At 41.2% G+C, this 11,442-nt stretch overlaps 1 protein-coding gene across 1 annotated transcript in view; it reads right to left on the reverse strand.

The window, feature by feature from the left end:
• LOC109462017 overlaps positions 1-10,595 on the reverse strand; it is a 13,565-nt gene extending 2,970 nt beyond the window's left edge. Inside the window, exons 1-14 of the mRNA XM_019758507.1 lie at positions 10,391-10,595; positions 9,614-9,709; positions 8,787-8,873; positions 8,438-8,554; positions 7,656-8,081; positions 7,328-7,443; positions 5,984-7,158; positions 5,774-5,838; positions 5,212-5,496; positions 3,719-4,155; positions 3,467-3,592; positions 2,975-3,237; positions 2,006-2,859; positions 1,553-1,636 (exon numbers count right to left, since the gene is read on the reverse strand). Of these exons, the coding sequence (XP_019614066.1) occupies positions 1,553-1,636; positions 2,006-2,859; positions 2,975-3,237; positions 3,467-3,592; positions 3,719-4,155; positions 5,212-5,496; positions 5,774-5,838; positions 5,984-7,158; positions 7,328-7,443; positions 7,656-8,081; positions 8,438-8,554; positions 8,787-8,873; positions 9,614-9,709; positions 10,391-10,595 (4,336 nt within the window). The remainder of the gene's footprint in view (positions 1-1,552; positions 1,637-2,005; positions 2,860-2,974; positions 3,238-3,466; positions 3,593-3,718; positions 4,156-5,211; positions 5,497-5,773; positions 5,839-5,983; positions 7,159-7,327; positions 7,444-7,655; positions 8,082-8,437; positions 8,555-8,786; positions 8,874-9,613; positions 9,710-10,390) is intronic.
• Between the last annotated feature and the right edge of the window lie 847 nt (positions 10,596-11,442).

Genomic DNA, 11,442 nt, shown 5'->3' on the forward strand with positions numbered 1-11,442 from the left:
CTCAGGAGGATCTTTGCTACATACGGGATTAAGACCTGTTTCAGACCAACCAGAACCCTCCGGAACATACTGGTTTCACCAAAGGACAAAACACCGAAGGAAAGTAAATGTGGGGTGGTATACCACATACAGTGTCAAGGACAGAATTCCAAGGGCCCATGTAAGGAAACCTATATCGGAGAGACTGAAAGATCGCTCAAGGCTAGGTTCCTAGAACACAAACGACCTAGCTCAACTACCTCTGAGGTTTCACAACATATACATATAGAATCCCCTGGACATTCAGTCTCACTGGACAAAGTAAAAATCTTGGACACAGAACCAGACTTTTTTGCACGAGGGATTAAAGAGGCCATCTACATCAGGGCTTTACAGCCATCCCTCAACAGAGACGGGGGGGCGCCACAGACTTTCTGCAACCTATGATCCACTGCTCACGGAGTCACGTGTGTTATCTGCGTGACGTCACGGAAGCGGTGGATTGCTCATTCCTTGAAAAAGACTGGAGTTGTACAGTCGAAAATTTGGGTGAGTCCAATTTTTGTTGTGTTGGAAATTACAGTTTAAACTTACTTCATAATGAATTCTACCAACACAGATGAACTTTCAAGATAAGATTGTTAGACTATTAGCCATGTAATTACCTCCATGAAATGTGTCATGGAGGTTATATTTTCAGTTGCGTTTATCTGTCCATCTGTCCGTCTGTCTGTCTGTCTGTTGGTCAACGAGATAACTCAAGAACGCCTGGATGGATTGGTTTCATACTTGGTGTGTTGGTAGGGTGTGACAAAAACTAGAAATGATTAGATTTTGGTCCCCCTAGTGGCTTCCCTTGGTACTGCAGCGCAACGTCCGGTTTTGATATCTCGCGATCTGGACATGCTAGGGTCATGAAATTTTGATGGAAGGTAACTCTCGTGCTTGGAAAGAAGTCATATGAGTTTGGGCCCCCTAGCGGCAGGGCACTTTCTGGCGAAATGTTTAAAAGCCAATAAGTCCAGACAGGAACAACATATTTTCATTATTTTTGGTGTGTAGGTAGCTTAGAGAGATGTACATAATTAAAATGCAAATTATGCAAATGAGGACTTTATTTGCATAATTAATGAGGAAATTCTATGATTACAGTGTTTTACATTATACTACTTACATACATGTAATGTATGTAACCTATGGCAGGCGGAACTTCAACAGATACTAATTATGCAAATGATGACCTAATTTGCATAATTAATGCGAAAATTCTATGATTTCGTAATGGTGAATGATGAGAATGTCATACTTGGGACATCTGTAGGTTAATCAAAAGTTAACATACATCACGATGCATATATCATGTTAATGCAGAGGTCATTTGCACAATTAAAGAAGAAATTTACATTTACATATCAAGATCATATTTCATGGAGTTATGAGATCTCGGAATTCTAGTTTTAGCCATATAGTCTCCTTTTTTGTGACTTGCCTACCGCCGTAAGTAACGACATTTATCAGGCACATGCAAAGAAGCATTTGGTTTCTGGATACAAAATTAACAGATTGTTTTTACCTTTCTTTGGCTGAAACTGTGCTTGAACCGACTTGCTCATCACAGTTGTATCCTTCTCTTGAACCTCACTTGTCTCTACCACATCTACAATGGACATATGACAAAAACGGAAAATGTTTAAGGTTTAAGATAAAAGACAACTCAACATTTTTTTTATTTCACGAAGGGATTCAACTGTTTTCCCCTCAGTTCTTAAACTTATCACATACAGACCTGCATTAATGTAGAATTAACACAATTTATCATCTGTAACATTTACAGCAAATTGTAGTGAAACTAGTCAAGTAGATTCAACATTCTCAAAGAAAAAGGAAACTGTTTATAAAATTAAAGGCCAAACAAAGTTTACGTTTCTTGTCAACTCATCTTGCTATGATGAGGTAACAATACAATGTCTTTTGACTTTTTAATACAAATCACAAGGTCAGGGAAACAAAAAGAATATTGATCTACCTTTGTCATGGTAGAAAAACACTGTTGCGGGTGAGATTTGGCGCCTGACATCATCTATTTGTTTTCCGGAGCCAAGAAGTCGTCGTGTGAAATTGACGGTTCCTTCGTAGTTCTTCTTGCCTGGGCGCGTAGCATTCAGAATCAGTCCAACAGACCACCTGTTGCAGTCAGCTGGTGGGAAATAGAATGTGTGGCCATGCTCCAAAACTTTAGAAAGGTCTGCAATGACGTCTTTACTGTTGTCAAACTCGGCATCTATCTTTTCTTCCTCGCCCATGACGATGCGCTGTTGGAACGGTGGAGGCCACCGCATATTGTCAGCTCGGAAAAAGTCCTTGGCGTCGTCGTCCTTGTGAACACACAAGAGGTGGATGTAGTTCTTGTCTGTTGTTGCCTGGTTTGGGTTTACTATGAGATACACTTTGTCTCCAGTGCATCTGTTACAACATGCCTGGAATTGTTCAGTGACGACTGTAGTTTTAGATGCTGATGAGACCTTTAACTCTCCTGACATACTTTGACCTGATGCCGTCTGATTGGCTACGTCACTCTCGTTTGCTGGTTCTTTTGAAAAAGTTTCCTTTACTGCTTTCTGATTTGCTGCCTCATTCTGGTTTCTTGGTTCTCTTGATATACTGTCATTTTCTGCCTCCTGAGTGGTTGCCTCATTCTTGTTTCCCGGTTCTCTTGAGATAGTTTTATCTGCTGTCTTCTGATTGGCTGTCTCACCCTCGTGCGCTTGGTCTCTTGAGAAGCTTTCCTCTGCTGCCTCCTGATTGGCTGACTCATCCTGGTTTCCCGGGGTCGAGGTAGAACTTTCTCCACCATTGCCACTTTCCTTGGCTCCGGCCATCCTAGAAAATCAAGTATAACAAAAAAAATACATATGATCAAACAATATTTTAGTACATGCCGTACGTAGTTTCTTGAAATGTGGAGAAAGACTAGTAATCAAGACGATGCCATTACCCGCAGAAGTGTCTCGTTGTGAATGTGAGTTCATCCTCTGTCTCTTGAAACTCTGCTTGTAGCAAAGTCCACCGGGGAGGCTGTGATTTTCTCTCCATCAGGACGGTTTGGTCTGCGCTGCAGTCGATTTTCTTCCATGCCCACGGCAGGGTGACGCTAACGGGCTCTAAGAAGTCTTCCTCCTTTTCCTGGTGCACAGTCAGTACCGGTGTCACAGCTGAGAAAGTCTCTGTTAAGGCGTCGTCAATGGGGAGCATCTCAACCTGTAAGATTACAATAAGAAAATAAAGTGGTTACAAAAAGAGGGTTTCTTTGGAGATTGCGGATTAATGTTTCATTACCTCCCAACACCCGGCTATATGGAGTGTGTTAGTGATTAACTACAACAAATGCTATAAAAATCTCTGTACAGCATTAAGCTGTACATAGGCTAACAAGGACGGTATGCGACATAAACGAACTGAAGAGCCATGCACGTCGGCGTAAATTTACCTCCAAGGACAGCAATCTTTCCGTCTCGACGCATCCTTCCGGGAAGGAGATAGTGACGCCATCCTCCTCAAGTGTACAGCCTTCTGTTGTGATTCTGTACGTGTTCAGCACAACAGAAGTCGACGCCTGTAGAAATAAACCGCGAAGACTTACAACATGCCCAAAAAGCCGATTCGCGTCTCTTGGTCAACAAGAACAGTAGCACGGCAGATTACAAAGCACCGCAATGGACATTGTATTGTATCAACGCACCTTATTCAGGATTTCTGCAGCCGTGAGACTGATTTTGGTTCTAGACAGTGGTTCTTCGGTCATTGGTACTTCTGTTGATGGCATATCCAGCATCCCCGCGCAGCGCCTACCGAGCACCTCTAGCAAACGCTCCCTTGTCCCTTCAGGGTAGGCTAAGACTGGACATACCAGGTTCTTGTTCTGTACACAGAATTCGTACCCAAGTGAGGACCAGTATCTGCTGTGGAGAGCCTGTGGTGTAATGATTGGCACGACCATCCTGACGTTCCTTTGGAGAAGATGATCCAATGATTTCACTGTGATGATATTACCTGGTTTGATGACATCTTCAGACACAGTTACACCGTACCTGTTGGAGGACTTGACTACTTGTCCCAGGAGTGGCTGGATGAGCTTGTCATTGTAGTCCCCAACGTGTAGAATAACAATTTCGTTGCCTAGAAATAAAATTTAAAAAAAAAAAACATTGCTTTAACCCTATCTAGACCGGGGGGGGGGCTAAAAGTGCCCGCGCCAACTTTGATGTCACATAGCATCCGAACGGCTAGAGCTAGAACCACCAAACTTGGTGACTTTTCCTAAAATATTGTTGGCAACAAATCCGTATCATTGGAATAAGATTATGATTTTTGGTGTTGCCATGGCCACGGGTTTCTGACAGGCATTTTTGCTAAATTTAATAATTTTCATTTCAACAACAGAATTTTAAGGGTTTTATGTCAAGTTACACATGGTGTCTAATATTAATAACATCTCCGATAACAATATGTAAATTTTATCATTAAAATGCATAATTTATGCTAATTTGATGACGTCATTGACCAAAATCCAAGATGGCGGACCATATCATTAGATCAGGTATATACGGGTTATTTTCCTTAAAATTTCATCAATAATCCCTTTTCTTTTTACAAATAAGGTTCATATGAACGTCTTTAGTCTGTTTACAAAGTATTCTAGGCTTTATCCTGAAAAAAAACAATTTTTCAAATTTCAAGATTGATGATCCAAGATGGCGGATCGCTAATGAATGCATGACGTCATTTTATGACGTCACAGGTGTTGCTATGGGCAACATAAGACTAAGTACACCCTAATAATCTGTCATAAACACTTTTGGTAAAGTTATGTCGTATACCGTTTAGTTTTCAGGGAAGAACCTATCTAGGCGGTTTTGGACAATAAAATCACATTTATGACGTCATAATGACGTCATATTACGTCACAACGACGTAAAAATTGTAGATATGATACATTTTTACTAGTACACCATCCTCTAAAATTTGGTGGTCATACGACATACCGTTCGCGAGTTCTGAGGGGGGGACCGAAAGAGCCCCCCCCCCCGGTCCCACCAAGCCCAAAAAAGCCCGGTCTAGATAGGGTTAATGTATGAAAATGGTCAAAAAAGGACAGAGCGTGATGAAGGGGGGGAGGGGGGATCAGAGGCTTTAAACTTAACTCAATTTAAAGAAGACGACGAAGTAAGTCACCTCTCTTCTGTCGGAGGAACATAGGTGCTTTCTCTGGCAAGCAAACCTCCACAGATGCACCCAGCAAGCGATGGCACATGTCCCCAGCACTCTTGACGGTATCAACCAGCTTTTTGAACCTGCTAATGAATGTTAGCTCGCGCCTGATCCGATCACACTCTGTCAGGCTCAGCCCTTCGCACGTCTCCATACAGTCCAGGACAGGGCCAATCCGAGCAATCGTTCGGACTGTGTCTTCTGTCTGTGTGGGCTCGATCATCATGGGTCCGGAACCACCCAAGTTTTCTGCATGTAACGTTACAACATATGTTTATGAGTAATGATTTAAACATTATTACAGGGAGATAAACCAGACAAATACGTTGTAAATCAACCACACTCAAATGTTTAGTTATTGTAGTATTTTATTGTAATACTTGGTAATATAAATGCTATTCGTCAAATTGATTTGTGCATTATTTCATGTACTATATATGTAAGTGAAACGCCTGATGGCTGAAATGCGATGTTTTACATAACAAACCATTCATTCATTCATTCTTTCAGAAGACAATGACTTTACCTGGAAAGGACGTTCTGTTATCACCGCTGCCACCCATCCACACATCGACAAAGTTTTCTGGAAAACTGTGATTAAAACCATCAGTTATTGACGCATGAATTACGCATGATGGTTAAATGAAAGAAAACTACAATGAAAGAGTTATGCGATTACCAAATGAAACAGGTTTCAATTGATTAACTAAAAAAATGAGAATGTAGATGGCCTTACCGACTGGATCCTGTTGCCGTCTCTTGTTTTGTGTCAGACAGCGTGTGGAATAGTGGTGTGCCGATTTCTTCATCTGACGCCTCCCCAAAGCACCAGTCGTACTGGATGGACGGAATCCATTTCTCTTTGATCTCGAAGAGACAACTGCTGAGGAATTTTCTAACGGGAAGGCCCTGTGTGAACACTGGTTGGTCTTTATCTTCAGCCGACAGTAGCTCCACCTTCAGATAGTGCTTCACTTTGGTTACCACGAACTGTTGCTGTACATCATCGGTAGGAAAGCGGCCGCAGCCGGAGAACACGTGGGACTCTTCAAGGCCGAACCTGCGCACACAGATCGCTTGCAGACGGTAGAACATGCCGCTTGGGAGGAACATGTTTTCAAATTTGACATACAGAGGATGCCGGTGTCTCCTCATGTGCCCAGGATACAATGTGTTGTCGTCAGGCTTCGCGGCCAGGAGAGATGGTACGAAGTAGATTTCTTCTTTCTCAGGTTCTTCCGCTGTGTCAGCAAACTCACCGATTGGCGTGGCGTTGCAGAGAAGGTAGTACTTTTCCATAAGTCGTTTCAGGAAGAGCTTGTGCCGGAGTAGGAAGGGCTTCTGCATCTTCTGATCTGCATTGGTCCAGATGATTGTCAAAAACCTGTCACTGAGGATGCCTTCCGTCTCCAGCCTCCTCCACATCTCGGCAACCTCCCCATCCGTGCTCCTGTCCTGTTGGTACTCCGGGACGGTGATGATTGTCTTGAAGACGTCAATCATCACCTGGGGTCGGAGAACCACGTGATCACCAAGGACGGGTTCGTTGATGAAGATGATGTCACCAAGGGCGTGTAGGAAGGTCAGAATGTCAGCAACATCGCTGACGTCCGCGATGCCTACATCATCACTTCGGGCCAGATCCACGACATCTTGGAAACGGCAAAATGGGTCTCCACTTGTCCTCTTGTCTATCAGTTTGGACTTCAGATGAAGCCAAGTCATCGGTACCTTCTCGCCCATGAACCACAGACCCTTCGCCTCCTTGCGGATGTATTCTCGGAGCTCGTCAAAGTCACCGTCGTTCTCGCTGAAGTTGTCAATGACAAATATCTCTGGTAAGACGTGTTTACCGGCAGCCTTACCACCGATGTGGTCAAGTATGTCTTTCTTATACCTCTCAATTTCCAACTGAAACCAAGAGCATAAATCCATTTGTAAGAATCTAAAGCAATACATATTGAATGGTTTGACAAACCGACCCAATGCCTATCTAATCAGCAATGAATATGAACTACGCGCGCGCCAGGGAAACTCTGATTCATAGGCTTTCGAGAAAATATCTAAAGATTCCCCATACCTCGCTGACTTTGTCCTTGTGTGTGAGGACCAAGACAATAGGTGGCTTTCCTGTCTCCTCCTGTCCAGGCTGCAGGGTGTGTGTGCGGACAGAGTTCAGCCAGTGGTCCAAGTAGTCTAAATAAGAAGAGGGGTCTTATTGTTTTCTTGCATGAAATTACTTTATATTATCATTTAAACTTTGCAACAATTTCTTCATGTAATTTACGTTCTATTTCAGTTCCCATGATGTTAAAAGTTGACCATCATCACATAGATGAGGTAAACCGACTCCATTATTAGCAATACAAAAAAACAAACGATGTAAATAAAACTGCAGTGATATGTACCTCTTCCAGTTTCGAGGTTGTCCGCTGACGCCTTGTAGTCCAGATCAGGAACTCGATCGGACAGCTTCTGCAGCAGTGACATGACCAGGATGTAGATCCCGCGGTACGTGAAGAAGCACTGGTGCGAGCCGTAGTACGTGGCCTGGCCGCCGAAGTCCCAAAAGGAGATACGCGGGTGTTCAGCTGTTCCAAGCTGCTCTTCTGTCACGCCACCTTGGATTCGCTGTTGAGTTTTTATTACAACATCATTCGGAATGTAATATGTTTGTTTTCGGACCGTCGTGGCACCTTGACGTCGCATTGCAGCATTCGTTATGCCATCATTTGCAACACCTTTTGCTTGATGCTGAACCGTAACGTCACCCATGATTTGCTCTTGAGGCTGCTTTTGTGGTGATGTAGGTCTGTTCATATCTTCTCCTCTGTCTGCAACAGAAACGTGTTTCATTCGATCTTACTTGACATCTAAAAAGAGTACTAAAAGCCAGCCTCAGCTGAACATTAATACATTGTATATAAATAATTTACATAAATAAACAAAATAATCTCTGTCTCTCTTTGTCTGTCTGTCTCTGTCTGTCTCTTCCTCTCTCTCTATATATATATATGTATATATACATAGAGAGAGATGGATAGATATATATGCTGCTAGTGCACTTCAGTAGGAATCAAAGACATAATATCACATATTAGAATAGCCTTAAACGTATTTACTTGTTTATGTCTATAGTGTGTATTTCTGACTTGTTGGGAAAAGTAAAAAGATAATGAGCCATTCTTACTTTCATCTACAGGATCAAATGACTGTGATCTTTGTGTCGGTGCCTCTGATTTTGGCGGTTCCTTTTGCTGAGTTTGGAGATTGTGCTCCCTTTGTTGGTCCTCTGTCTCTCCAGAATCTTGTATAAACAAAATAAAATCTGTAAGATCGATGCCATTGGTACTTCCCAGAGAATATGTAATAATATTTCTACAATACGGACCATGTACCGAATCTTATAGGCATACGTCAATTTTGATTTTAAATTTCATGGTTTTATGATTCTTACCGTCTCTCCTAACATTCATGTTTTGTATAAATATATGAAAAGCCATTATTACTTTCATCTACAGGATCAAATTTCCATCTACCTTGCTTTGGTGTCTCTGTTTTCAGCGGTTCCTCTTGCTGAGTTTGGAGATTGTGCTCCCTTTTTTGGTCCTCTGTCTCTCCAGAATCTTGTATAAAGAAAAAAAAACCAAGAGTTCCACGATTTCATACCTTCGCCAAATGATGTTAACCGTTCTAAGAAATTATAGATTATTCCCCCTGATTATGCCAATAGGATTATCAAAATTTCATGACTTATATCTGTTAATCATATTCTCCACCAAAAGACAGTCTTATCTTAACAAAGTATGACATTATAGTATTTATTACTGGAGTAACTTTACCAAGTGTACCTCACCGGATTAGTATAATCCGGAGGCATGATGATGATGATGATGATTATAAATTATTAATCATAGAATTTATCTTAAACGATAAATTATGTAAATGACGTCCTCGTTTGAATAAGCTACGTTTATGATGTTCACCTTCAGTTTACTATGAAGTGCCTTAACTTTCAAATACCCCAAATATGAAATTCCAGGTTGTTACCACTATGGGATAATAACATTTCTCAATAATTATGCAAATAAGGTCTTTATTTGCACAATCAATATCTGCCTGTGGTTCGTTTTCACTTACATACATGTATGTCGCAAGATTAAAACTAGTAGTCCTATTATGTACTGCAGCTGAATTTCCTCATCAATTATGCAAATTACCTCCATATTTGCATAATTATACTATCATAGAGAGAGAGAGAGAGAGAGACCCTGAAAACATAACCTTCTTGGCGAAGGAAATTAGTAAGATGCCATTGGTACTTCCCGGAGAATATGTAAGGATATTTCTACAATAAGAACCATACCGCATTCCATATGCATCGTCCGGGGGCTGGATTCGGCCCGTTCTTGCTGTTCCGCTAAGCGTTCTGCCATGGTTTCCTTGAACTCATCTGGCTCCTCTGTACGTGAATATAGCGTATGCATCCTTGTTACAGCTGAGGTCAATATTACAATTTTACAATATACTAGCTCGAGTTAACTGTAGACATAACTGTTTTCAAGAACATGTCATATTACATGACATGTAGTAACTACTATTAGAGGGTTTTGGATTTAGTGACTTAAGCAAATTTTCATTTCGCAACATGAATAGCCAGCCTTTTTCAGCTATTTTTTTTATTATTGCCTCTGGTGCATTATTATGAAACTTTTGGATCAGCATTCCCTGAAAATTTGGTGAAAATGCGGTAAGGCCATGTTGATTTAATTATATGGATGATATCCGCGCTAGCAAGAATTTTCGTCCGTTTCCAAAAAAATCGTAAAAGATAGTTGTAAATCGTAGAAGATAGTTGCAAAAAAATAATATATACTGTAAGCTGCAAAAAAATATCGCAAAACGATACAAAAAGTCAATTTTTAGAATGCCAATATCAGACATAAAAGAAATGAATTGGAAGAGTATATTATTCGTCATACCATGCTCTGTGTCATTTCTTCAACTTTCATGACTTACGTAGACTTCATGTTGAAAGCAACTTTTTTATATTCGCACGTTCGCATCAGTTTTGGGGTTCCCAGAGGATGTCATCCATTTAATCAAATCAACATGGCCTAAATAGAAACTGTTTTTTTCGGACCTCTTGCCGTTCTCCATGTCTTAGTCATCACGCTCGGTGAAATTTCGATGCCGTCTGTTACTGGTTGTTGCTCCACAGCCTTCTCTCCCGTCAGCCTCCTGACGACACACGTTTTCCCGGATCTGAACTGACCAACCACGAGCCCGCGCACGCTGTGCACCGGTTGTTCCCCCTGACGACAGGCCTGGGAGTACAGATGTTGCATTCTAGGACCACGCAGCTGTATTTCAAGCGGAATACTGCTCTCTCCTGGATATGAAAAGAGTTACCATTTTATCCTTTATTTTTTCGCTTCTTCTACATACACGTGCAGGTAAGTAGTCGTAGCATGTGGTATTTGTTCATAGAATGACTGAATATTTCATTTGATTAAGGCCTCTCAACGAAATGGGTTTCATGTGATTTTTTGCTATGTTTGCATGGCGTAGATTTACTATGTCTTGTTATACCAGGTGTTTTCAGTGGCTATGCTATCTGTGAGCAGAATACAAATACTATATCTTGGAGGCATCTGTATGCCAAATTTCAATTCAGTTGCCTTTAGTACAAGGCTGTATTTTTCATTTTAGTCTGAAATTGCAAAAATTCCCCAAAATACATAAATTTGAAGTTCTGTATTCATAATGTCTAAATTCCGTGGGGTAGTATCCAAGATACATGTATATTTTCAAGTCATTTGGTTTTTTAAATTGCGGAGAGGGGGGGGGTCCTTTGAGGCCGGTGTCAAATTTCATCTCGGATAACATCTAAACGGTTTGAGCTAGATTTATCAAACTTGGTTACTTTTCCATGGCGAAAATCGATCATCATGACCAACTACTAAAGTTGTCTGTTAACTTAGGCGGTAGTAGTTGGCCATGGTGAGTCTGATAAATTCCCAGGGCCGTGGAACTCAAACATCGAAGTCAACAAATTCCACAACCAGGATAGGCTTATATAGTGTAAAGATTGTGGTTGAGTTTATCATCCTATCTAGTTTATGATTTTGTGGGTGTTGAGTTTATAAATATTATTGATAAAAACGACAGATGTGTAATTCCATAATACACGTT

Source organism: Branchiostoma belcheri, unplaced genomic scaffold (genome assembly GCF_001625305.1).
Source record: "Branchiostoma belcheri isolate BF01 breed outbred unplaced genomic scaffold, Haploidv18h27 scaffold98, whole genome shotgun sequence".
Lineage (NCBI taxonomy): Eukaryota > Metazoa > Chordata > Leptocardii > Amphioxiformes > Branchiostomatidae > Branchiostoma > Branchiostoma belcheri.